The 27,984-nt window shown below is 44.3% G+C and overlaps 2 protein-coding genes across 8 annotated transcripts in view; both read right to left on the bottom strand.

Moving 5' to 3' along the window:
• Positions 1-1,194: 1,194 nt before the first annotated feature.
• AXDND1 (axonemal dynein light chain domain containing 1) lies at positions 1,195-23,913 on the bottom strand. 5 transcript variants are annotated; one of them, XM_072868615.1, is made up of 25 exons: positions 22,632-23,913; positions 21,937-22,118; positions 21,471-21,571; positions 20,724-20,850; positions 20,292-20,377; positions 19,111-19,167; positions 18,888-18,993; positions 18,030-18,151; positions 17,378-17,518; positions 16,839-16,943; positions 16,081-16,201; positions 14,796-14,897; positions 14,049-14,215; positions 13,134-13,197; positions 12,447-12,681; positions 9,531-9,744; positions 8,839-8,932; positions 7,939-8,147; positions 7,260-7,356; positions 6,138-6,278; positions 5,137-5,280; positions 4,857-4,988; positions 3,557-3,648; positions 2,522-2,673; positions 1,195-1,761 (listed from the first exon to the last, which is right to left on the bottom strand). In XM_072868615.1, the coding sequence occupies exons 1-25, from the start codon at positions 22,726-22,728 to the stop codon at positions 1,661-1,663; spliced, it is 3,189 nt and encodes a 1,062-aa protein (XP_072724716.1). In that variant the 5' UTR covers positions 22,729-23,913; the 3' UTR covers positions 1,195-1,660. The 5 variants fall into 5 exon arrangements, with proteins under 5 accessions (XP_072724716.1, XP_072724715.1, XP_072724714.1 ...); XM_072868614.1 differs by having other exon boundaries at positions 4,857-4,985; positions 12,447-12,735; XM_072868613.1 differs by having other exon boundaries at positions 12,447-12,735.
• Positions 23,914-24,405: 492 nt separating this feature from the next.
• The window catches only part of SOAT1 (sterol O-acyltransferase 1), a 31,483-nt gene continuing 27,904 nt past the window's right edge, over positions 24,406-27,984 (bottom strand). For all 3 annotated transcript variants that reach the window (XM_072867227.1, XM_072867226.1, XM_072867228.1), the window contains exon 16: positions 24,406-27,955. In XM_072867227.1, coding sequence (XP_072723328.1) covers positions 27,899-27,955 — 57 coding nt within the window. In that variant the 3' untranslated portion in view covers positions 24,406-27,898. The remainder of the gene's footprint in view (positions 27,956-27,984) is intronic.

Below are 27,984 nucleotides of genomic sequence, written 5' to 3' on the forward strand. Positions count from 1 at the left end.
AAACTAGCTCTGGGAAGTGGAACAGCTCTGTAATCTTCCACTGGTGAACATGAGCTGTGTAGTTCCTTCTCTAAGGCTGGTAGTGGTTATTTCTCATGCTGCTGGAATAGGCCCCTGTTTCCCAACCTGGGGCAAAGGGGCATAATACTACATAGAGTGAGCTGCAGACGATCCTCTCTCTCAACACTTCTCTGGCTGCATTTCTAACTCCGTGTAAATTGATCCATCCAGACCAAGATTCCTTGGCACATCAAGGACCAACACCTCCACAGATAATGTCTCAAAGGAACACCACTTAGCCTGAGAAATGACTGTCAAGAGACATGCAGTACTATGTCAGGGCACACACATTACCCTATTTGCACTCATATCTGCAGAGTCAGGCATAGTTTTTTCAAACATGTAACTTTTCTGCAGTTACAGAAAAGGCAAATGATAGCTAAGAGCATCCTCAGTTCCAAAGAACATGCCTTGCTCCAGCAGGATCTTCTGTCTTTTACATATACAGAGCTGGCAGAAACTTGTCATTTTACCTTCAGGACATATTACATTCAAAAACCTTGCAGAAGGAAAACATCATTTAAAAATGTACTTCAGGGTCAGTGATAGATGATGTTTCCAAAATAGTATTTACTCTGGGGGAGCTGGCAAGGGCTGTCTGAGCTGATGTGATTCCTGACAGTTTCACTGCCTGCTCTTCTGAGCTGAGAGTGGATCAAACTGCAGAGTCACACTGAAGCCAGGCAGCTCTGCTGGCCTTGCAGAGCTTTATAACTACACAGAATGCCCTGTTGGGGACCCAACAGAGGCAGAAGTCTCCAGTGGGCACCTCACTGTTGAGGCTGCAGGGGTTACTGCAGATGGGGAGCCAGGGGGCCAAACACAGAAATCACAGGGAGATGGAGCATGCGTTTTAAATGCCATCCCAATGCACCAAGAGGGTGAACTGGCATCATCTGAAGTCTGATTTTGTGACCTTGGTTGCAGGCAGCTCTGCTGTGGCAGCAATTTGAGAAAGGCCTTCAGGATCATGCACAGCTTCAGGCCTCTTCATACTTTCTGAAAGAAGGACAAAACCTTTGAAAGAAGAAGATTCAAAGATGAACAAAAATTTGTCTGTACAATTCTGTACAACTTCTGTACAATTTCTTCCTAACCCGTCAGCTGGGAACTGTATCATCTGAAGCCCAGAGGATGAAGGAGGTACCCATTATCAGATACACAACCAGGCCATGCTGGCACTGAGAAAAAAACCCCCTTGATATGAGAGCAAAGAGGTGCAAATGACTTACTTGCATGATCCAATAGGGATGAGACTGAATGAGACAGAGCAACAAGAAGAGACTGATGAACACAAACAGGAGGCAAGTACAGGGCAAAGGGATGGGAGGAGGGCTTGCAGGCAGGAGAGATGTGGGTAGGAGAAAGTTGAGGCAGCAATGGCATTACAAGGAAGACAAGCTGTAAAGGTATTAGAGCTGTGGGAGGAGGTAGAGGACAAGCAAGACATGTGGAAGTGGTAGAGCCATCTAGAAGAACAGCGTAAATGCTGAGATGGCACAGAGATGTTGGGGTAGTAGGTAAGGAGTAACAGCAGTGGATCGGGTGTGAAACACTACTATGAATGGACACTAAGAAACTACTCAGGCATTGCTGTTTTTTAATGTTTGCTTTTTCTGGATCCCTTGGACTGGCCAGATGTAGAAGCTTTGGGACTTGAGCAGGCCCTGACTTCCGAGACGCTTTCTTGGAAGCATTTTTCTGAAAGAAAAACAAAACAACAAACCAAAGCCGTTAAAAATACCACGGAGTTAAAATGTGCCCAAGGTATCACATCCTCAACAAACACATTAGCCTCTCCTCCCTCTTTGATGTCGGAGAGACAGGATACACTGAAGGACTAAGGGAAGAAGTTTTAATTCCCATTCTTTCTCCTTCTCCACATCTTGTATCTGTGTGGATCTAGTTGAGAAAGGACACAAGGAAATGCTTTCATCCACAACAAACATGCGACCTAAGGAACTCACTGCTACCCAATATGGGCAAGATCAGTAGGTCAGCAGTGTTCAAATAACTCCTAGAGACAGCAAGAGTGTCCTGTGCTATAAACACAAAAGGTCTGTGGCCTCCGTGAGTGAAGTGACCTGGAACATTATTTCTTTTCTATCCCAAAATCAGTGATCCTAAACAGGTCTTCTTGACTGTAACAGGGAACACTCACTTACAAGGAAGATGAAGTCAATTACAGTGATCTCCTAGATATACACCCTGTGTCATATGTCAAAATCAAACAAAATTACTTTCTCTTAAAAACAGACCACGTTCAGCAGTTCTTTCTGCCCAGATCTAGAATCATGTTAAAAGCCTCCTTGCTTGGCCTCTGACAAAGAGTCTAGACAAAACCCTGGAATGTGCCCAGGAGGAGAGGGTCCTGCACTAAACAGAACATGAATGAGGTGTCCTCAAAGATTGCTTCCCTCTCTGAGTCTGGGAGAGGGTTCACAATATTAATTCTCCTGACCTTGCCCTTTTTGGTGTGTTGCTTCTGGGATGACTTTCCCCTCTTTCTCCAGCTCACACTCTAGCTCTTTGATTCTCTGCAGAGCTTCTTCCAGCTTCTCTTCAAGACCTTCAGATCTCTCCTCTGCATTCTGAGCACGGATCTCTGTTTCTCTGAAACACAGAAGCAAAAATAATGCTGAAACCTGAAATCTAAGCAGCTGCTGGCAGGATACCTAAAAGAAAGATTTAGAAAGCTGAAGTGCTCAGTAGGATTGACTGACTCTATAAAATACATTTATGGTTTCAGAGAAGGGCATTGTTAAAAGATCTATAAAGGACTTCATGGTGCATCTATGTAAACCCTGCAAATTGAATTCATTTTAAAACCTCAGTGTTTGCTAGCAAAGGGTGAGATGCTGATCTTCATTGTGCAAGGATGAATACAGAGCACAGTCAATTCTATTAGCAAGGCTAATGAGATGGGGTTACCCTGGATAATGCAAGCTCACAGACAAAACAAGAAATATGAGGGAATGTAATTCAGAGTGCCTGAGCCTGCTTAGGCATGGAAGAAGTCATTACCAAACACAAACCTTGATGTGATTGTGCATGGAGCTACCTGGGTGCTTCTTCATTGTGTTCCCAAATGCTCCCATTGTGTTCCCCCAACATTGCATGGCTGTACCTACCAAGCTCCTGGGCACTAGCAGGCCCTGGAAGTGCTCAGCTGCATCCACATAGCACCCTGCAAGTGCTAACAGGACCTGATGTATTAAGAAGTCTTGCAGAAAACCATCAGGAGTACCTTTGCAATGTACCTTGTGAGTACACAAAAATGGAAAACCTGCACACAGATGAAGGACAGCTGACATGGGTCATGTCTTCAGCTAACATAAATCACAGTCAATGGCCCGAGACAACCAGAATAGAAGGAAACCCGAAATTAAGCCAACAGGTATTGGATGAAGCAGAACCTTATCAGAGAGCAGAACAGGCACTTGCCTGGGATGAAACCCTGCCCCGCTCATGCCTCCAGCACAGGACCAGTACTCACAGGAGCTGCACTTGCAGATGTTCCAGCATTGCCAGGGCCTCAAACTCTTTCTGAGAGAAGGGAGTCGACGACTTGGTGGCAGTCATCTCCCTCTGGTTGGGAAGAGCAAAACCTTCTATAAGTGAATGTGAAACCAGCAATGCTGCTTTTCATCTGCAGCATGTGCCTGGTTTGGTGCTGGTGTCTCAGTGCACAGTCACAATACAGACAAGAGCTCTGTATCAGCAAAACATGTAAAACCAGAGGCTAGTTCAGGCACTGAAATGATCTTGGCATTAAAAATATACTAAAATGCTTTTCTGACACAGACATGAAACTCTCACTAGCTCATAGTCTTGGGGTTGCTGGTGCAGTGCATTCACTGGGTTACAGAGGCTGGAGATGGCTGTAGCCTGACCAGGAGCGGAAAAAACAACAAAACAATGTTCAGAAAACAGAAAGAGGCAGCTCCTCACAGGGTCCAAGGTATAAGTCAGTTTTCTTCATCTGAAGAAGACAACCAGGGTTTTTCTGTAAAAGTAACTGTTGAAAGGCTCCTACTCTAAGCTTTGGAAGGTAATTGTGATTTCCAGGGATTCATTTCTGTAAAACAAATCAAAGTTCATAAAGAAACACTCCTGCGTTTCCCACTGTCACTCTGAACTAGCTGCCCACCTCTAAAGCATGAAAGGCAAGGTACACTCAGCAATGCAGCATGCTTGAGGAGTAGGACCATCCAGTGACAGTTTGCTAAAGATCCACAATTCCTGTGCCTCTAGGCTCCACTCTGGATGACTGACTGGCCAGGGAGTGACTGCAAAAGGCAGGCCCTATGACTTCTGAAGAGCAACTTTACCAAAGAGCACCATCCCAAAGGCAAGTGGAGAAAACAAGGACCTAGGAGGCCAAAACGACCTGAACTTCTTGCTTCCCTGTTGTTGTGGGATCTTCCTGAATCTCTGAACCCCCTTCAACTCCTCCCATGTGCTCAGCACCAAACCATTTTCACCATCCCAGTCTCTGCAGATAGTCCTGGTTCAGACTACATACATCACCTGTTACTGGTCCCACGAAAGTCCCAGGGCCATGGCAGTCATGCATGGGTCAGGAGGACAAATTGCAACTGTAGTAACTGTGCTAATGTTTATTTAAAATTGCAAGAAGAGAGGAATCAGAGAGAACACCAGCACCTTGCACTGCCCCAGGAGGTCTGACACAAGTGTTAAAGGGGGTCTCTTAACAGAGTCTGAGTAGACAGCTAAAACCCAGCTCCAAATCTCTGCCAACAACCTAAAACCATAGGTGCAGTGGAGACTCCTACCCCTGTAACTGAAACAATGTCTGACTTCAGAGACTTCAGGTGGATGTTGTAGTCATGTCCTACGTATCTGATCATGTCTGCAGTAGCTTCATTGTTCTCAGCCAGATAACCCATACCAGCATCTGGCTTCTGCTGAGAGAGAAAAGGAACAAGAATTAGGAGATACCACTAGCCTAGTGGCATTCAAGGCAGCTCTAAAGCCATGCTTCACATTGCATACACCAAGCGATAAATAAAAAGGCTCTGCTGGAAAGTAGCATATTGTAGCTACTACAGTCACCTGCATAATAGTGATTTTCTCCTTTACTTCTAATGTTTCTTCCTCTGTTACAGGTTTCCTACTGCTTTTGGTATCTTCAGCTTCCGGCTCTTCCTGAGTTGAAGAAATGATAGCATCCTTAAGCTTAAGCTTCAACTGCAATTCCTGTAAGGCACCATAAGGATAGGGTTAGTAGCACGCTCCCTTTGTCCACCCAAATAACCTAGGCAAAGCTAACTGGTCTCTGACTTTCTCTTGCACATATTTAGACTTGGACTCCAGCCACCTAGGAGGTCCTGAGTATGAATACATTTCAAATCACAAATGAATATGCTAATTACTGAACATTACATAAGCGGGACCCACTGTGGCATACCTGCTTTGTATAGGCTATGGCACGAAGAAAAAGAGAGGCAGAACGTGAGCTACAGCACTGGCTGTACACAAAGTCATGAATGATGTCACTTTGCTTGGGAGTTGAGTTCAGAACTGACACAAACAAATTGTTCAAGACAATAAATCTAAATCCATTTCCTCATGATCTGCATTTAGCTTGTTTCATATGAAATTAGGCCAATGCCGGGCCAGCCATCTATAAAACACATCTGATTGTCACAGGCAGTATCAGATATCCATTTAGCCACATAAGGAATTAAACTAGAAGTTCATCCTGATCTCCCGGGCAAGACAACTACCAGCATTCCAGCCCAAGTCCACCCCAATGGGTGAAGCAAAAGCTATCATGCACCATGGGGAACTGATCTACCAGTGGGGTGAAATCTCCTAGCTCCACTGAAGCTCTGGTTTTGTCTCAGACCTGTCCTCCCAAGAAGCACTGTGATTTTTAACCAGTTCACAATCATGACACCTTGTAGTTCTAGCTGCAGCTTGGAGTGCAAGCAGGTCCCCATGCTAAACCTTCCCTCAAACTGAACTGTAGCTGCTTCCTTAAGGAAAAGTTTTGAAGCAGGTCTTCATTCAGACTAGTTCAACCTAGAACAGCAAATGCAGTCTATATATACCTCTGATCCAAAGAGGTTTCTCAGTTCTACCTCTGATCCAAAGAGGTTTCTCAGGTCTTCTAAATCCAGAAAGGAGACAGGAGTGCCTTTGATCTCTGAAAGGAGAAGACTACACACTTGAATCCAATTACAGCACTCAGTCTGGGAAGACATAACAGAAAATGATTATTCAGGGATTATTGAGCAGGAAAAATAGTTGTTATCATATTCATTCAGCCACTTAAATAACTCCACTTTTCTGTCTTTATCTGTTCCAGGGACCTACCTGGACCCTTCCACCCTCACCCTACAAAGGAAAAGGAAGACACATTTCTCCAAGCTTTCAGACATGGCATCTGTCTCCGGCTAATCACTCCTGCCAACTAATTCCTTCCACAAGCTCCTCCTCAGGACAATGCAGAACATCTCTATCACAGCCACTGCCCCAGCCCATGTAGGGAGAAATTAGTGTAAATCCCAGGGGGTTAATTTTTCACTCACTAAGATAACACAGAACAGAAGCACAAGTATTTTCAATCCCTGCAGAGAAGCTTCTTATATTCTTTGAAACAATGCCATTTGCCCTGTGCTCAAGGAAGCCTTGGGCTTCAGGAAGGGTCTACCTCTCGCATTTCTAAAGCACAGGCAAAGCTCGGCTAAACACTGGTGATGACAGCGGTAGCAATTAAGAGCTTTACATGCAAGTGTTGAATAAAGAGGTGGCAGGTAGGTCAGTTGACTGCAAAAAGTTTCACCTGCATCTGTATAAAGGTATGTTGCACCAAGTACCTCCAGGAACTCCTAAGCACCTCTAAAGTCTGGATGTACATGGCTCTGACAAGCTTTGAACCAGAGGTGAATCTACTGCCACTCATATGGAATAAGTCTCGCAGGAGAGCCCTTACATATGTACCCTGAAACAAAGTAAGGAAAATATTAAAACTGAACATGACCTGATCCAGGTTTATCTGCTTTCCAGGACTTCAGAGTCAGTAGGCAACTTGGGGGACCAGGGTAATCCATTGGAGTAGCTGGAGTCTTCCTCCTTGAAACCCTCACATATATTTTTCTCTGCCTTTTACAAAGCAAATGCAGTCTCATCTACCCCAGACCTAGACAGCTGGAAACACAGGCACCTTTTACCTTGATCTTATTCAGCTCCTCCAGCTCAAAATCAGCTTCTGAATCCATCTCAGACCGTTTCTTTCGAACGATTGCATTGGCAATCTCGTGGCAGCAGCTGCAAAGATGCAGAATGTCATCAGCCCTGCAGGAGTGCCCTCAAATGCTTTATTCCCTTCAGCCAGGATCCTGCTGCTGTCAGCAGGGTACAGGAGCTATCTGTAGACCTCTGCACTAGAGAAGTCTCCAGAGAAGCAGTCCTTGCCTGCTCCACTCACACAACAACCTCCCGGACAGCTTGTCCGTGCCAGTGCTGTACTAACTCACAGAGGACGTGTGAGCACAGATCCTGAATCAGGTGGAGGCTTTGCTCCAGCTGACCTGGACTGCAGACTTGCTGCCTGTACTGCCCTTACATCCTCAGAACTCACCCTCAGACGTGTGGGCAGAGCCCATGCAATCACAGATGCTAGCATGTTTTACAGCAGTACTAGGTATAAAGCAGGCACTGCCATTCTCTTTAGGTGTTCCTATCTTATTAGGCTCCCCACAAATTCCAGTAAGGCCCATTAAAGACCTAGGAAAAGATCCAAGGACAACCAAATTGATGGGATCTGTCACTGTGACCAATCTCTCAGCACACTATGCATTTTTTCTTGAGAAAATCCCCTTAGATGCAATTGAAAACTTCTGTTGATACCTGACTATAGAACCAGCGAGTCTGCCCATCTCCACAATCAGCTCTTCAGCTCCATGCTGCAGCTTACGAGCCCCCAGAAGTCTGAGCTCTTCATCTGTCTTGGTGTCTGACTCTTGCTGCTGGGGACACTCCCAGGACAAGCGGTCTGCTGTCATGTGTCTCAGCAAATTCACCAGCCACAGGGTCAAGTTTCTGTGCAGTTCAGTCACCTGCACAAAAACAACAGAGAAAATCTAAACAAGTAATAAATGACTGGTCTTGCCAAGTAGTCTGAATTCGGTGCATTTTGTGTAAGTCACTGTCCTACCTAATTCAATTTGCAAACTGACATAATGACAGAAACATTTATTTTTACCATTTTTTCTGCCATATTCATTCCCATTGCGAGCACATCTTTTCCTACTATGGATCTATCCTTCTCCCAGTTCTTGTTTAGGATCATATGCTGCTTATCAGCCACATGGTACTCTCTCATGTCCAGAATTCAGCGACAGACCAAAAATCACACACCGCACTTACAGAACATATAAAAAGTGCTTAGTGAGAGCCTCTAGGCTACAGTCCTGAGAGAAAGAAGTAAAACCAGAGAGCTAGCAGCCACAACAGGAGCCAGCTCTCTGAACAGGAAGTATCAATGTTATTCCAGAGGAAATGCTTGCTAAAGATGAAACAATAAAATTGTGTTCATGCACTGTATAGGAGACCTTACAGCTATTTTTAGAGGACTTCTCCTCTGCTCCTTTGGCTGGAAGACAAAAGCCACAACTCAAACAGGAAAGAAAACGTCGAAAGAGAAACAAGCATTCCTCACAACTGCGCTCTGGCTAGATGGAAATTGAAGGAAAGACTGAATACTAGATATAGTGCTCTTATCCCTAGCAATTGCAAGCTTGCACTTACTTTTTCGTTAAGATGCATGATATTCTTCTCAGCCTCATTATTCATGGACAGAACCCATCGCTGAATAATCTGAAAAAATTCTCTAGGTACCACCCTGAAAAAAAAACAAATCCAGAAAGTGACCTCTAGTGTATGAGACCCGAGGATCTCCCTTCTCAAAGACACCTTTTGCTTCCCAACTCAAGGAAAGTGACATATTTTAGTACACCATATACTGGAAACGTGACACAGGCTTTTTTTGTTAATGCTATAGCTGTGGGCAAGCTTGGCATTTGCAAATCATCTCTTACATATATGTTTTGCATGTGCTCTGCAAATGATTTATTTCCTGATAATATTTACCAAAGACAATGGAGCACCATGAAGAGGAACATGCCCCCACAAATCTGACTGTAATGAATCACATATTTTGGTTTTCTTCAAATGTCAAGATTTCCAAAGCAGGTGGCAGTTCTGAGGGAGATGGTGATGTTCCAGGAGCGATATTGAAGCTACCAACTGTTTCCACAGATATTGCCAAATCAAAGCAAATGACAGGCAGTCGCCAATCACTTTAACACTTCAGCTGATCATATTTATCCCACTGCCAGTTTCCTGTGCCAGGGTCCCCACAAAAGAACATTTCTCTCTTCTTACGAGTGTAGTTTAACGTACAAGGCCGGCCCAGACACAATTAACACCTCTGTCCTTACGGGAAATGTGGTTTTTTATCACTCTCAGCTTCATGCAGCTGGCTGGAGCCTATACAGCTCATCACTGCATCCACCTGGGCCAGCCACGCAGGAATCTTGTGATAAAATGCCCGCAGCTCAGCTTCGTGCATGCCAGAACCTCGCTTCAGCTTTTGCACCTTGAGTAACCAATCTTCCATACTTCTCACCAAGGCTGTCAAAAACCTAGCTGTGCCTGGAGGGGAAGAAAATATAAACCTTTAATTACAATTCTTTCAGCCAACAAAAAGATGAATTCAAAGAGGGATGCCAAGAGGGATGAACAGCCTGTGTGGGAACTGGCTACACTTAGGACTAAGAATGAGCTGTTTAGTACGCACTGAATTCAAAGCAACCTGAAAGAAAATGGGCTTGATTTGAAGCCCTGACTTTCGTTCTTGTCTTGGCAGATTTGGCTGCCTCATTGCATAAAGGCTTAATATAACTCTTTTTAAAACAGCTTTGCAGTTACAACTTGATTCTTCAAAGATGCAGGTGATACAGTATGCACAGATGTGCAAAATGCCTGGACAAGGTAGTAAATTACTTGTTCATTCACTCATCTGGCACATGCTGATGGATATTCTCTGTTTGTTGGGGAATATGCTTGAAAGGTAACAATGCTTGCTCTTGATATTCAATGTTTAGGCTTTCTTTAAATCCTGGTGAGGTCCTGGCCTCCATGACATCTTGTAGCAAAGATGGCATGGTTAAGCACATGGAGGTGATGACAATTTTTTAAAATTTCAATGATTTTGATGCATGGCTCGGTTTCCCCACTGTGCAGCTGTGGGGTAGAACTGGTTAACTTCTCCTCTGGACTGGGAGAAGTGCAATGAAGCAGTGTTGGGATGTCCAGACTGGTAAGAAAGGGAAGAGGTTACCCTCTGCGGGATGGAGCCTTTCAGAGCACACTATGGGAGCCCTACAACCAAGCATTCGTTTTTAACAACCAGGAGGCCAAGAAGAAATAGTAGGAATGATGTTATTTAAGTTTTCCTGCCATGCAGCATCAGCTTAAGAGCAAAAGAGGTGGGTCCCAGGATGGCATGGGATGAGGGAGAACAGTCACTTCTGATCACTTATGTTTGGTTTGACCATATTAGCCCTTACACGGTATTCTGGATCTTTATTAAATAGAAGCTTGCTTTGCAAAGGCTGTCTGTGTCATTGCATTTATCTTCTAAACTTAACCAAGTCCCCAGCAAAAGAGAATACCTAACTGGAGCTCACTGGAGAGGTCACTCTAGTCCCCAGTGCCAATTTCAGAGTCAAAAACATTTTATTGTCACAAAGAAGGTACGTTGTGAAGGCTTTAAGAAGTGATCAAGGAAGACTGAATAAAAGCAGACCTTAAGCCAAACCTTATAGATTTCATATAAGTCCTCTCTTATATCTTCTGTCTAAAACAATCTCATTGTTCTCTCTGCATCTCTAATCCTTGCCATCAAATACCAAATCCTTTGTATTTCTGGCACGTGCTGCTTGAGATCAGGCAATCAGCTCTTAGAAGATAATAAATACTTCAGGTAACTGAGAAATACTTCAGGTAACTGAGTGCCATTGCCTTACAGGACAAAATTACCATGTTCTCAGTATTGTCTCTTCCTGTTCTTTATAATCTCTTTCATTTTCACTGTTTCTTACCAAAAATGCAATGTAAAGAGAAGGGATACCTTGTCTTTTCTACGGAAAGGCCATTACATTACAATGTAAAAGTGAATCCAAGCCATTCAAAATACACTGTCTTGTATGGATCAAGAGAATACCTTTCCTGCGGTCCAGTTCCCAAAGCCTTCGTTAAAATAAGCAAAAATCCCTTTTTCTGGACTTTACTGGCTGAAGCAATTTTGGGTCAGATGTCTGCACTGTGCTGCGTAGCCCTTTGTTCAGATCACAACTAAATATCAAGGCTTCTGACAATCTGCTGTTAACTTTTTGCCATGCTGGTGTCTGGCCAACTATGGCCCCATTCCTTCTTCTTTCTCTCACTTTCTAATGAGAACTACCAGGAATATTTAATTCCTTTAGCTGTCTCTTAGGATGGACAGACTTATCATTCTATCTCAGCTCCTTTAGTAGGCTGAAACATAACATGTAGCATAAGGTAATGTATGGAAAAGCACAGCATAACCCTGAGTGAAAGAATAAGATGACAGTATGAGAAGCAGCTTAGCAAACATGAGTAGCAGTTCTGACAGCACATGTTAAATTTAGTTTTAGTCTGCTAAAAGGAAATAAGATGATTAAAAAACATCAGAGAAGAAACAATTCTGAAATCAGAAATGAGTAAAGGTCTTGCAGAGGCAAAGGTTGAGAAGGTTAGTTGCAAATTACCCAACATGTGTTTGTTATCTTACACAGGACATGATAGCTTTATATCAGCAAAGAAAACATTTATTTACATACTTTATTATCAAGATAATTCAATATCTAGATTAAGATAGATTTGTGTTAATGATAAAGTAATAAAAAAAAGTATTACCCTCTGAGACAGTGTTACCTGGTTAATGATCTCCAAAGTTATGTTTTACTTTACATTTTAAACATCCATTCTTTCCTTTTACATTTATTTTCTTTCCATGCATTATCTACATAACCACAAAGCACCCACGCTCCCTCTGAACATAACACACGACTTCCCCATATCATATCTGCATTGCATGTTCTTTGCACTGTATCACATTTAAAATTTCAAATATTCTTTTTACATGTGACTGCAAATCAAATTTCTTGGAGTTTATTTCTTGAATGCTCTTGATTCCCAGCACATATCTGAGGGTCAGACTTCAGCTTTGGAAAAAGCCAGTACAGATTATGTCAACTGGTCCTTTATTACCCACTACTTTCCTGGCATCCCCAAGGAAAAACTGAACTGAAAAACTGGTCATTCCTTACCATTATTCCCACTTATCCTTATACTGTATTGCCGGTAGAGTTCACATGCCCTTTGGTTTATTTCTTCCAGGGCAGCGTGCTGTGGAGGCAACACTCCAGCAAAGTCCCGGTGTTGATTCAGCAGGGTTTGTCCCAGCTCCGTCCAGTGCTCCTGGAGGCTGGCAGTGCTCCTGAGACTTTCAGTCTTTCTTAGGTGCACCTCCCCTCTGTACTGCTCTAGGTCTTCTTTTAGCATCTGAAAGAAAAGTAGCAAGCTCGCTGTGCCCCCAGAAGTTGGACCACCCCTTGGCTGCAACAGAAAGGCAATGGAAATCAGGTAAGAGAAGTGTGAGGAATGCATGACCATAAGGATGTCACAGTTAGTAGATAGCACAATAAGTTGGAAATTTATTGGTGACAATTCTGAGCTCTTCTATGGATTAATATCATTTATCAGTCGCCAGAGCCGTCGGTCAGACACTGCTCAAATGCACAACTAAATTTAATGCACTGGCTGAACTATGGTATTGGTCAATTATAACTTCTCATGTGTAGACTCTTAGCTTAAGCTTCAGCACAAAAGATTTGAGCTGATGTGTTTCATTCACATTTGTGATGGGCATAGATGCTCACTGTGGCTCAGCTAACACGTGGTAATTTGCTGAGCAGATACCACTTGATAATATGTCCAACCCCCCAAAATCTTACCTTTATCAAGTTCTTGATATCTTGTAGGATTTCATCCAGTAGCTTTTCATTCATCGGAGAGGAGCTAAAGCAGAGGGAAAGGAGGGATGAGAGCTGAGCTTAGTAGCCAAGGTAAAACCAAGAGTCAAGATATATACTCTACGCATACCAAATGTGTGATACAAATTGTAACTTGAAAGAGAAGTAAAAATACAAGGCCCTACTCAGAGATTTTTGTTCTCTCACTCAACATAACACAAACACTGGGTGTCAGTTAAGAAAATATGTTACTTCCAGCAAAGACAAAAATCAAATTCAAGCACATATTGAAAATTCAGACATTATTAACTCTATAAATGAAATCTATAAAAGTGATGTCTTTTCTTAGTGCACAGACTCTGCATTTCCGCATTTTGTGCTTGCATTTATGCTTTGTTTTATTTAACATATCACAATGAACTAACAAAAAGCCTGGAAAATATAAGCACCTTAACATACAAAATGACTTTGGATTTGAAACCTCATGTCTCTCAGAGTCACATTTTGTATCTGTACATGAGAGAACTGAATGCTGTACTGAAGCATCAATGCATGTGCATTCAAGTTAAAATGAACCAAACTAAAAAGAGGAATTCTGTTATAGCAATGGCAGCTGGAAAAAAGGAAACACTGGTTCGCAACAGGAGGGCACAGTCCTTGCTCCACTGAATTCAACCACAAACCCTCAGCATCACTTTGGAGTTACCATTATGGAACTGATTATCAAAATAAATGCATCAATCACAAAAGTAGAGCAGCAAGGGATGTGCAAATTGCACCAAATCTCACTGCACCTGGGAGTCAGTGCACACTTTGCACTGGTCCAGTGAGACCTACTGTCACAAGGCAAAGATTGAGGGAGTTGACTGCTACTCTTGGTCCCTCTGGACCACTCACGAGTCACTGCTATTGAAGTATTGAAGCCACTTGTTGAGGCTGCTGCAGACAATTTGCAGTTTTCCCTGGCTGGACTCCTCAGAATGCTCTATTTCTGCTCCAATGTGACCCAGTCTCTCCCTGAACTGCTCGGTCTCTTCCTGCAGATCAGCCAGGTCTCCCGTATCCTGCAGATGTTGGGCAAGAGCGTGGGAAAAGGGACTGTTGTGATTGTTTTGATCCAAGTTGGAGGAATTCTCCCTTTCCCTAGCTATTTTGAGGTATACATGTATCAGAGATCTGGGAAATGTCTGTAATTCCACAGCACAGCCCTCACAAACCCTTTGACACAGGACTAGGGTGGCTCACCCTCCCTGGGCATGCCAGAACTGAGCGCTTGACTCCTTGCTGCTTGTACGCTATTGAGATACCATGCAGCCCCACCCCTATGAGACCAAAATTACACTAGCCTGGATCTGTTTTGGTTTTATGGAGAAGGAATGGGGAGAGGAAAGAAAGCCACAAAGAAAAAGGGGAAAGAGGGGAAAAAAGAAAAGTTTGAAGTAGAGAAAAGGGGACATGGAGTAAAGAGAGAAAAGCAGAAAGAGTGTGAACTTGTTTAAATTTTAATGCTTGTTTGACACTATACGGACATTTGAAAGTTCAAGTAACAGCCAAAGTACGAAATGCTTTACTGAGAACTGTAGAGCTACATAAACCACACATGCAAACACTTTGAACGGGAACCCATCACAGGCGGGTCCCTACCTTTGAGGCCAAGAGGACTATGAAATGCTTGAGAACATTGGTCAGTGTCTTTCCACTAACATGGAGCCTGCGAACCAATGTGAGCTGGTTTCTGTCTACTATCTGAAAAAAAAGTTATTATTTGCACTGTTTTCTTCTGAGAGGAGAGGCATCTGATATTAATATGGGAGCTTTTACCATCAATGTGTCGTGGTTTAACCCCAGTCGGCAACTAAACACCACACAGCCGCTCACTCACTCTCTCCCCACCCGGTGGGATGGGGGAGAGAACCGGAAAAGCACAAGTAAGAAAACTTGTGGGCTGAGATAAGAACAGTTTAATAGTTGAAATAAAACAATAACAACAGTAACAATAATAAATTGTAATGAGAAGGAAAATAACAAGAGAGAGAGAAGAACAAAACCCAGGGAAAAACAAAGTGATACAACCGCTCACCACCCACCAACCAATGCCCAGCCAGTCCCCGAGCAGCGATTGCTGCCCCCCAGCTAACTTCCCCCAGTTTATATACTGTGCATGACATCATATGGCATGGAATAGCCCTTTGGCCAGTTTGGATCAACTATCCTGGCTGTGCCCCTTCCCAGCTTCTTGTGCACCTGGCAGAGCATGGGAAGCTGGAAGTCCTTGACCAGTGTAAACATTACTTAGCAACAACTAAAACATCAGTGTGTTATCAACATTATTCTCATACTAAATCCAAAACATGGCACTATACCAGCTACTAGGAAGAAAATTAACTGTATCCCAGCTGAAACCAGGACACAATGAAATGGAGCTCAAGCGGTTGAGTCCACTTTCCTTACAAATAAATATCTGATCTCCCAAGACAGTCCCAGAAGTTCTGCTAACGGATTTTAAACTTGAATGGGATAAAGTAGGAGATCACAAACAAGGGGGACACATAAACAAGGAAACACAGAATTAACCAAGAATGATATTTTGTGAGGAATCTGGGTACAATATTCTAAATCATGAGGAATAAGAAACTTTTTAGTCAAACCCATCTCTGAATGGAAATATTAATTTCACAGAAGTTCTTCCTGCACAGAACCTGGAGATCTGTACCAAAAATGCTGTGTGAATTACTTTGGTTTCTACTTAAAACACACACATGTGAAATACAACAGACCTCAGGAAGTGAGGTCAGGGCAGGTATGAGATCTGTTACTACCCAATCGTATTGAATAAAAATGTTCTTTGGGATGAAATCTGCTCTTGGAACAAGACTGCTAGCTATGAAGGCTTGTACCTTGCAATATATGACTGATCTCCTGCACCTACCTTCAGAGCCAGGTCATACGCAGCTGAGCTCCAAATGTCTCTCTCTTGGGCTAGCAGCAGAACTTGCTCTTCCAGTCGTCTTCTCTGTAACTCATATAATTCCCGATACTCTTCTAAAAGGCTAGAAGAAGGGAAAGACAATGAAATATGTGCACTTGTGTTTCTCATTCACGTTTACTGTCTTTCTCCCAGTTCCTAAAGCTTTTCTTAGACATTTCCTCTTCCTCCTTCCTTCCTCAGTCACCTCCCACACAGCCTGGAAATTCACAGGTCCTTTTCCCTGAGTCCCTACAACGCCTTTCTGTTGATATTCCCATTGCGACTTGGATTCAGTATGAATACAGATCTCTCTGTAAGTGAATCTGTGTGCCTAAGCACCACAACTCTGATACCAGCCACCTAAATTCCTGATTTCTTAGGTATCAGAAGATGTCCACAGGCCCTTAGAAGTTCAGAGCTACAGGCTCTACTAGACTATGAAGAGCTCACCAGCTGTGAATGTGGGGTGAAGAAAAGGGAATGACAGCACCTGAGCAACAAATGCAACTTTCCTGACTTAAAACTAGAAATGTTTTGAACAGCTTTCTGTCCCTTTGAGGAGTTTAGCATTTATAGCAAAATAATGGCATTTGTCATAAACGGCCAAGCTCTCTTCCCCAGAAGGAAATCAGCCCTCACCTCTCCTTCCCAACAACCCCAAGAGAATGAAACCAGCATGCTGCAGAAATCTCCCAAACTCAACTTTGAAAAGAACTTACTCTGCGTTCGCCTTAGCCTCCTGCATGGCTGTAGCTAGCTCCTCTTGAGTTTTTTCTGCTTCTTTGGTCACCTTGCGGTCATGCTCTCGTACCTCGTACAGCTCCCTGAAACAGCAGGGAACAGACTTAATGCAACTTAGCCCAACCCAAAGGTCTCTACTCCGGCACACACAGACTGGTGGGCCCTACACTATCATGCAGGGCTCTCTTCCTCCAACACAATCATCTCACTGTAGGAGTGAAAGGCATCTTGAAGACCTCCTCTTCCCGTGCACGCATGTTGCTCCGACAACCCCTTTCTGCAGTCCCCCACCAACAAACCTCCAGCGTGCTAAGAAAGGATGTGGCTTTGACATTATTTGGCACTAAGAGGGTGCAGTGAGAGTGTGAGGAGGCTCAGGTGTAGTCCTTGTAGCTCTGCTTCAAATCATAACACTATCTTCCTGCTCCTATGCGAGGAAGAACAGAAAACCAAACAAAATCAATGGACTAAGCTGAGGGCATAGAGATAATTTCTTAGGATCAGGCAGGATTCAGACCTGGCCAGCTGTCCAACAGATTCTTTAAAATAGAGTAGTTCTTCTGTAATATGTCTGTCGACCAACTGCTGTGCCATCATTTTTTTGTAGAGGGTCTTCATCTGTTCAGGAATCCGCTCCAGGAGACTCACGTACCTCTGCCTGCAGTAAAGAGTAAAAAAAGGTATTTACCTGAGAGTGCAGATCTGTCTTACCCCATCTGAAGACCCTTTCCTTTCACTGCACAGGAAGCTATCTAGAAGGCAATATTTGAGTGTTTTGACTGGGGATTTTAAACATTCTGGAATAATTTAATTGCTACAAATACTGGTAATCTGAGCATGGGAACACCGGCAGTGAGGGAAGTACCAGCTATTCTACGTGTGAGAACTTCCACTGAATGTCACACCAATAAGGTGCTCATACTGTCAAGTGTGGTGACAGTGCCACCAATTTCAAGCTCCAGGTTACTTAACAGAGGCTCATTAGCCCTCGTTGTTAACTAGGCAGGGAAATCCTATTTCACTCCTGGCATCAGACCCATGCCAATTACATCACAACGGGCTAGCTTTGCTGGGCAAGGATGTTAGGAACAATCTGCAATAGCTAATGCTGCTCCCGAGAGGACGCTGCCATAAATCAAGAAGGGGATTAAGGGTTGGCTAATGATGACCTGAGCTTCGAAAGCAGCTGTCCTCTCTCCACACAGTCCACGCTGACCTGCCGAATCAGCTCATGGAAAATGATGTTGTAGATGTTCTGCTCTGCCTTCATCAGCTCCAGCACGTTATGCAGCTGGCAAAACAGGCTAGAAAAATCAACACCTCGCAGAGCCTGGCCAGCCTACTCCTTTAACAACAGAGGTTAGCACAGATCTCTTTTCTACTGAAGGAGGTTTCCCTTTGAGGACAAAACACTACTAAAGGTATAAAGGAGAAGGGAAGGAGCCATCCTGCATGCGTTCACAGATTTGTATTCAAACGTGTTATGGACTATCCTGACTACCCTCCCATCAACATTCACAGGAGCTTCTCTGCTAATTCTAGCTGGAGTTCCTGCTGAGGCAATGCTCTACATTTTTCACAAATCCTTCCCCATCACTGTGCGAGAATAACAGAAAATAAGGCCAAGCAAGGTACAGATGTTCTTTGACATCTGCTTTTTAGGTGTATGAAGGTTTCCGAAGGCCCGTTTTGTAACACAGCAGCCTATCTCCCAATGAAGAGATGAGACAGCTACTGACTTCATTCCTCCATAGTAATAATGCCAAATGCATCCTTTTCTGGCATTTTTGCCAGAAATGTAACTTCCTACACCAGCAAGCTAACCATTTGTTCTTTGTGGATCAGAGGAAGATGAAGAGAAGCTCAGGAGAGGAAACCCCTGGTTATTACAGGACATACAGACAGCTGGCTTGGGCAGAAGCTAGCTGCTAGGAGGTAGTTTAAGCACAGCAGGGATAAACACTGGGGAAACCAGGATGTTATTTTTCTGGGTACAAGAAAGTTATTCAGGCACAAGAGTTATCCACCTGTGAAGGTCCTGTTATTCTGATTATCTTGTCTACTCCAGCTTTTTCCAACATGCTGTCCATCACCTCCATCAGCTGGATGACCTCTAACCTCCCAGAAGGTTTCCTGACAGACCAGACACACATCATTATTCTGTATAGCATGTTATGATATTTTCCCAGGAAATGAAATTCAAACAGCTGTTTTTTTTCCAACAACAGCTTCATGCAGGGTGGTACTTACATGGATGGGAACAGCCGTAGTTTCTTTTCACGGTCCTCAAGCAGGGTTGTGTATTTACTGAAACAAACACAAATGTCAGAACTTGATTACAAAGCAATCCTTCCAGTGCTAGCTACAGGATCCCACCCTCTCCTTCAATCTCTTTGTCCCATGTACAAGCTGCTGAAGGTTGGAGAGGCAGAGAAGAGTCCCCAGGGTTGCTCTTCAGTGGGAGCATCCAGAGCCTAATGTGAGAATTGGGCCTCCTGCAGCTGTTCCCCCAGCTGGAGCTCCTTCTTCTTGCCACTAACAACACAAATCTTGTAGGAACCTTCTCCCTTTAAGACCTCTGATGGTACTTGGCCAAGTGACCAATGGGTTTAAAAGTTACTGGTGGGGCCAAAAAAGCACCACACATCCACACCACAACCACCCAGAGACTGATCACAGGAGACGATCAAAATAAGATGACAGTGTTCTGTTACATCATGTTGGCAAAGAAGCTGTAAGGATTTCACTCCTAATCTTAATATTTTAATCCTTGAACAATGAGAAAGAATCTCCTTCGCATTTAGTAAGTTGTCCAGAGATACCAAGGGGAGTCTCAGTAGCCTTTTTTGGGCAAGACTTGGTAAACTCAACTCAAAACTCACAGCCTGAAAAATTAAAAAAAAGGGAAGGGAAAGGGAAAGGAAAGAAAAATTTGCAAACAAACAAAAAAATGCCCAGAGTAGTCAGATTCAAGATGCTAGCAGGTCTATACAAGCATAAAGTGAGAGTAAGAACTACCCAGACCCCAGCCAGCTTTGTGGCAGAAAGCAATTCGAAAAGAAAAACAGAGAAACTAATTAAAAAAATAAATCAGCAGCAAAAAACTTCCAAAAGTTGCCTCAAGGGATCAAACCAGACTTCAGCTCCTACATTCATGTCCAGCTACTGAACCCCCCACCATAAACAGAAGAGAAGCAGTACTCCCTGTTAGCCACCCCAAAGCAGCAGGGACAAAGAAAAGGAGCGTCACCTTGCTCTGCAGGGTTAACTATAGCCTGGGTCATTAGCATGGGATTTGCACAACCTGCCTTTTATACTCTCCCCTTCCCAATGGCAAGAGGTGTATTTGGGCAGCGTCCTCAGCCTCTCATCACTTTATCCCCTGCTCTGAACAGTTGAGGACAAACCCTTGTAAACCAGAAAGCACTCACTCATCGAAGTACTTCAAGGGCAAAACACCCCTGTTCTTCACGATGTGAAATTCCTTGGGAACCAGACTATCTGCTAGGGTTGCTCGCTGGGAAAAGAGAGAGAGCATGAAACATCAGCATAAAAGACATGAACACATTCCCTTCCTAAAGAGGACGCAGGTTTGGCAGCTGGGAGAGGGAAGCTCAAGTAGTGGCTTTTCATACTGCTCTTCCTTTTCCTGCTCCACACATCCAGAACCCGACAGAAACAATCTACATCCAAAAGCAGATTGAAACAACTAACACCGAACTGCGGCAGGGGAGCCAGGGGGCTGGAGCCGCAAGGAGAGCTGATGAGTTTTAGGATCAGGGTAACACTGGGGGACGTGTATGAGGACCTCCCTTCTCCCAGCTAGTGATACACACAGAAAACACCTGAACGGCAGCACTCACAGGAGTACATGGGACTGTACCATGGCTCCCTCTCTGGTCCCGACTGCTGTCAGCAAAAGAGCTTCTGCCAGTCATTGATTTCTTAGCTTCTTGGCCAATCGCAATGTCACACAGGTAAGAGACATCCCTGAAACGGAGGGGAAGAGCTCGATCACTGACCCACCCCACAGGCAACCCACCTTTCCCTTACTGCCAGCCTAAGCCACGCGCAGATTTGTTCTGCTCAGCCCGAGGCCAGACTTACGGCCAGGACTCTGTCCCCTGGGCCAAAAAAGACCGACGAGATCATGTTTTTTAGGCAGATTAACCTCACGTTGCCTATCCATTTTTCACATCTGCTGTCAATGCCCTATCACGTACATAACCAATGTCCGATAAAGAGCAAAACATTTTTCACTTCCTAGTGCCACTAAGCGTCGCTTATTTACAAAGAAGTGTAAAGCTATTCCCTGCTAAGTCCATTAAAGCCAGAAGAGCTTCTTTTCTTAATCGTGGATCACAGAGCATCCCTGCAAGCCTAGCATCTTTTGGGAGGATGGTTCCAAGAATTGCTCATTTAGCAACTCATTTATTATCCCTCGAATCTCTCCAGCCCGAACTTGGATGGGACAGGTGGTCCATTCATCCAGCCACATTAGGCAGCACAGCCACCTACCACAAAAAAAGACCAAGGGAGAGATCTAGCTCTGCATTCCCAGCTCTAACGTCTTTCCATCACCCTGGGCTCCTTATCCCTTCTTTGCTTACCTTCCAGCGCCTGTCAAAGTGACAGGGTGGTCTGTCAGGTGTCTGAACTTGCTCCGACGATTAGGATAATGCCAAAGCCGATCTGGGGTTTGCAGGCAGCCCTGCAGACGAGGCACACGTGGCTGTCACTTCTTAGTGAGAAATGTGCCAAGGAGTGAGAGAGGTCAGGGTGGAGGTCTAAGCAAGCTCTACGTCATTATTTCTGTCTTGGCTAAACAAACTAGTGTGGACGAAACAGCCTTGGCAAGGGCTTCACAGCAGCACCAGGGTGCAAGCATGTTTTGCAGGGACTGGAAGGCAGCACTTTGGATCTGCATCAAATGGCGCGCCCAGAAAAGTGATGCAATATAAGATAAATTTATCTTACAAGGTGGGCAAACTTTCCTTTTGCCCAGGGAATGAACACGCACCCCCATTGAAGAGACTGTTCTGGACAGGAAAAAGCAGGACATGGAAACACACTCACCCTGAAGCCCATTGGGGTTTTGGTGGTTTGCGGAGACCGTAAGTACTCTGGGCTGTAGAGAGAACTGCTGGCACAGGTCAGGCTTCGGAAAACCTCTTCTGGAACAAAACTATGCTCCAGGGAGGAAGAAACAGGCCTGATGTGGTCAAGCATCTTTGAGGTACCCCTCAGCTTGGGGATCTCTGGAAAATAGCATGTCAGAACCATTTCAACAGCATTATTCTGCTGGTGAAAGAGAAAACAAAACTGATGATAAAATACAGGGCTGAGAAGAACAAGATGTCTTACCTCAAAACAGGATCAACTCTATCTAATCCCTTATCCCAAAGCAGGATCAACTACCTAAACCACAGGCAGCTAATCCCATTTTTAGGAGTTGTTAGATCTTAGGTGAAGCCTAGAACAACAGTTACCTTCTAACTACAGGACATAAAGCGCTGGTCACACAACTGCACCAAGCTATCAGGTACGCAAACGCCAAGGGATGCTGTAAACAACTAAAGTTTGCGTGTTTCTGTAAAGCCATTTCCCTTCTTGTGGATTGCTAGCAGTCGCCTTTCAGCAGAGATATTAACACCCTAAAATATCAGCAATTGTCTAAATAAAGGCAAAACTTAATGCAGAGAAGCATCCCACTGTTAAAGGGAAGCTGGAAGGACGGAGAGTCAGATGTGCAAGCCCCAGCCCAGCCCTACCTGATCGGTCCTCGCCAACCAAGCCTGCCTGTGAGGCACCACCCGGTTTCCTTCCATCGGCTTTTGGTCCAGGAACTGGCACTCCAGTTGTAGGCATGCTGAATGTTTATTTTATTTTAATGCTTAGTCAAGGAAAGTTGCAGGTCTAGAAAGAGAATTAAACCCCCATTTGTACTTCACAGGGTTAACAGGGTTTTTTTGTTATGATTTATTGTGAACCCCCCCCCATACGGCTGACACTAGGTACATCAGTTCGGAAGAAGCCCCCGATGCTTTGCTACATCCTCCGTAGGGGTGCTTGTTTTTCTATCTACAAACTGCATTAAGAACAACTGCCTCTTATACATCTAACTGGGCCAGAGATTTAACTGTATTTGTCTCCAATTATTCATCTTACCACTTTTTCTTCTTAGCAATATCATAATTAAAAAAAACCCTATTTCCATTCGTTTCATAATCTCCATGAATTCTCTTCTGAAGCCTTTTTCCCCCCACTAGCCTTTCCAATATATATTGTTCTTTATAAACACTCTTGGTATTAAAACTTTTTGAGCTCCTTATCAGCTGTATCCTTGTGTACAGTGGTTTCTAATTAGAGATATCTTCGCCTTCAGCTACGTTTGTGGGTGTAGGTACAATCTAGGAGCAATCTTGCCAGGTAGTTTCTTGTCTCTCTGCATAAATGGTTTCTTGGAAAGAAAATACAGAAATTTGCTATAAACTTTGAACAGAAGAAAATTTTTTTTCCCTTTAACAGCTCTGTTTGGCAGTACATGATATTCCCATGAGAAAGGATGGGAAGACTAATGGCAGTGTTCTGTACCAACTAGTTTAAGGACACAGACAAGACTTGACTTTAGAGCATGTGGTACACAGCTGGAAAATATCACAGTAAGTTCTTGGCAGACAAACCCTTTTCAGGCCCAAAATAAAGGCAGAACTTGCCAACATAATATACATTTGGCAGTTGCTCCAATTTAATAGGCATTAAATCAGGAGAGGTTAGAAACTCTGGTCTGTTCCAAGAGCTATCAACTCCCTCCCCGTACTCCTCTCTAGCACTTCCGAGGACATCCTTCCCTCTAGCAGAAATGCAGTGGCCAGTACACAGCTTATAAAACCCGTGATCCTTCTCAGCTGGTATTTAGCTCTGACATTTCCTACTGCTTTTTAGGACCCGAAGAAGGGCTTGCGTAGAAGTTTCTTCCTACACACGCAGGCAAGGAGATCTCCTCCCTAACCCTTCAGCAGTCTTGCCTGGTACCTCCAGGCTTGGCTCTGGCATGGCATGGCTGTCTCCATCCCTCTCCCCTCCTTGCCCTTGGAAAGGGGCAGACTTGCAGCCCCATCCAGGAGGGCTGGGAGGCGGCTGTGCCAGGGACTGCCCCGGGCTGGAGGCACAGGCAGCCTCAGGCCACCCCACACCCGCCGCCTTGCAGTCCCTGCTGCAGGCCAGTGGTCCTCAGCCCCCAGACCCCAAAGGTAGGCCAGCTCCCCTCTCCCAGAAGGCCCCCCCATACCTGCCAAGCCTTACCTGCCGGGCAGCTCCTCCCCGTCTCCATTGCCACGGAAACACAGGGCTCTCCCCAGGTTCTAGAAGATGCCCTCCCTCCCTCCCTCTCCACCCCCACAAGGCTCTGACCCCCACCTTCTCCCCACAGCAGCCACCTTTGCAGGAGAGCAACCCCACATATCTTACCCTTCCCCCAGCCCCACTCCCCTTCGCCCTCCTGCAACCCCCCAAATCAGGAGCCTCAGAGAAGAAAGAAACAGGCCAAGGTGATTTTTTTTTCCTCCCCTAATAGCAAAATATATTTCAACTGCTGTAATACAGTAGATTATAAACAGCTTTTCTGCATGACAGAACACGGTACAGGTTGCATACATGGAACCGCTAGTGCTAGGGCCTGGGCACGCTGCAGCATGCGGCAGCTGCTGGGCCGTCCTCTGCTTGCGCACCTCTCCCCACCAACGCAAGTGAAGGGGCAGCGATGGCTTCTTAGCCCTGGCTGCAAGCATAGGGAGACGAGACGAGGCTGAACTCAGCTGGCTCGAAGGTACTGCAGGTGATGCAGCATAACCCTGATGCTGCAGAGCACGCAGGCTTGCTCACAGCTGACGCTGGACGGCCATCCTTCCAGCCCACCTAACATTCAGAAGGTGGGAGCTCAAACAGTTCAGTTTTCCTTTAGCAGGTGGACTGATTCACATTAATCATGACATTTCATATTAAAAAATACATCAGGATTTCCCCCCCCACCACAGCATGTAGCACATGTCTTATTCAGACGGCTGTCACGGGATAGCATAGTTAGCAACGCAGATGCAGGGCTGCTTGCTTCACCTCTGAAGGCTGGAAGCTAAATACCCCAACAGTAAGGACATACTAGGCATGAAGACTCTGCACAGGTTCAGTCTTCCTGAGAACACACTGTTATCTGCATGAAAACTGAGATCCATTTCACCATATTAATACTCATTTTTGTGATGTTATTGAGCAAGGAGCTGCAGCTGTACTGGCTGCCATTCCAAAGCTGGAGGCCTCCCACCTCAAAACTGAGGGAGTTACCATGGAAGCAAGCTGCACAACTCTCGTGTTGGAAAGAACCGCAGGAAACAGTACATACTATTATTGAGAACTTGTAAAGGGCGGGCTGTGAACCTTAGCATCCTCATTATTGACGAGAACACCATTCTGCTAGCTCTGGCACTCACAGCCTAAGAAAACTCAAACAAACATGGTATAATTGACTAATTAAACAGGCAATGTGCAAAAGACTTAGTATTTCCCCTCCAGTACCCTTGAGAAAAATGAAAATAAGCACATATTCAAAAGCAATTTTTAAAAACCCATGAAATTGAAAGTAATCCCAATTGTTAATGCCCTGACAAGGCTAAAAACCTCAACCTGTCAAAAACTAAGACTAGTTCCAACAGCTGAGCATCCCTTTCTGGTTGCCTTTTGCTTGCCAGATGCTCAAGCCCTCAGGCATCAAACACCGAGGACATTGACACAGTAAATGCTGACGTTATTTATTAAGAATACAACAGTGCCAGCTGTGAGGGAAACACCAAAACTTGGCACAAAGTGCCATGACTTGATCTCCTTATGAGAACACTGAGACAGCAGCAAGACCTGACACAGGCATCAAGACAACAAATCAAGTCCCTAATCCATCACACCCTATTTGAGTGCAGTTACATCTGTACATAAGTGTTTTGAGCCCCACAACTAAAAAGTACTGGACTGAATTTCATCCTATATTAAGGAGGTGACAAAGCTGTTTGACCAAAAGGTGGGGTTTTTTGTTTCTTTTTTCAAAAAGGAAGCTCCAGCACTTCTGTCCCTTCCTCCCAACAAAAGGTGCAGTGAAAGTTTTCGGATTAATCAAACTGAACGAGGATAAAGTAATGCATTTCATTCTCAGGATTTTATACTAATACTGCCAAGTTTGAGTATACACATGAACCGCTTCCTCTGAAATTAACCCAACTGTTTCAAACAAGTTGTAGAAGAAGATATTTTCAGAGGAAAGCCGCATACGCAAACACTGTATTTGGCAAATTTGACCTGCCACAATGTCCTTTCTGAAGACCGGGATTCCTTCTTACAGAAAACTGAAAACCTGGAAGAGTTTAAGTATCGCCTAGCTTTCATGAAATTACTTTGACTCGGGTTAGTAAAAATAGAAGCCCAAAAGACAGTCATAAGCGGATTGGGAGACAAGTCCATCAACAGTCCCAACACTGCTGGTATCAAATACCTAGGCTGTAGGTCAGTAAGGAAAAGCTGTTACCAAAAAGTGCAAATAAAGAACATCCGAGTAATTCAGAAATCCCTGTGACCAAAGTTAAGGTATGTCCATCAGGTTACCCTCCCTCTCCAATAATGGGAGCTGCAGTTCCAGTAAAACTGGAGATACACGAACCCGGATACTATGTAAGTTCCCTTTTGTGCTTAGCATCTGACAGAACAAGGAAACTGAAGGGACTCTGCCTAATTAATAGATATTGAAGCACCAAATTCTCGTAACGCTTCTCCCTTTAGCAGTGTGTATGGGAGGATGTCCTACCTCTTCAGAAAGAAGAGGGCAATACCTAGGAAACTGATCTTCACTGGAAGCCCCCACTGACATCAGGGCAGGCACAGGCAGATGAAAAAGCAGCTCTGACTCCAACCACTGCGTCAACCCTGATTTCCCACCAACAGCATTAGAAGCTGCTACAATACACATTGGCAAGAGGCACCAAGATGTGCTGGCATATTAAACTGGACGTAGCCATTTCAGATGAGAATGTGCTATGAACCTGTAAAGTCGATTGCATTTTCTTACAGTTGGGTCATAGTATTTCAAATCTTTTGCACTAAAGAAAGCCTTAACAACTTGTATACCTTAAAGCACCTGCCAAATTAAAGCAAAAGCTCTTTTACAAGTTAATCGTGTTAAAAGAACCGATTATCTGGAGCAAGAGAAAGGAAGAGCTACAAGAAAAACTACTCTGGAAGTCACAAGGGCCTTCAGGGAACAAAAATGCTGTAAGTCAGTTGGGAACTTAATGAATACAGAGAAAACATAAATTTTGAGTGTAAAAAGTCATATAAAGTCTGCACACATTGTGCCCTACTTCTGAACCTGATTCTCCAATGCAGCCACAAGTAAACTGACAATCCCCTCTTCCTGTGCCCATTTTAAAATATGAGGCAGCCAACATACATAGAATGCAGTTCAGAGCCATCCAGGAATACTTTGGCTATTTTCAGAGCAAGGAGGCAAATATCCTGTTGCTCTGCCACTTGTCTGTGTCATAGCAGCAGACAGCATCACAAAGAACAGAAGTTCTGTAGACATCCTGTTACCAAAAGGGAGAAAAAAATTGCAAAGGGATGACTAAGGAAGATGGACGGGCGCCAATAATGAGCTACTAGCAAATCTGACTAGACTATCTATTGTCCAGAAGAGCAGCAACTTGGGGGGACCCCTGGATGAGTAGGATTCCAGTAGACTCCACCTTCAGCTCAATGTTTGACTGGTGTGGAAATGGCTCAAAGTAGGACAGCACATAGTAGATGCTGCCTATGAAGCCTGTGGCAATCCAGGTCAACTGGTTTGCCTCAGTAATGTTTAAAAAAATTACAGTTTCTCCCCAATAATCAGGAGGCACAACTTCCCTTAGAAAAAGTCCATAGTGAGTTAGGTCATTGGTCCAAATACTTGGAGGACAACTCTGATCTTCTGTGATGATGACATAGCCAGAGCATACACTTTTTACATCTTCATATGACATGACCATGAACGTGGTTTTAAGTAGTCCAGGAATGTGGGCTGCAAAACATGGAGAGGCAGCAAGTTAG

The sequence above is a fragment of the Ciconia boyciana genome, chromosome 7, assembly GCF_034638445.1.
Source record: "Ciconia boyciana chromosome 7, ASM3463844v1, whole genome shotgun sequence".
NCBI classification, from domain to species: domain Eukaryota; kingdom Metazoa; phylum Chordata; class Aves; order Ciconiiformes; family Ciconiidae; genus Ciconia; species Ciconia boyciana.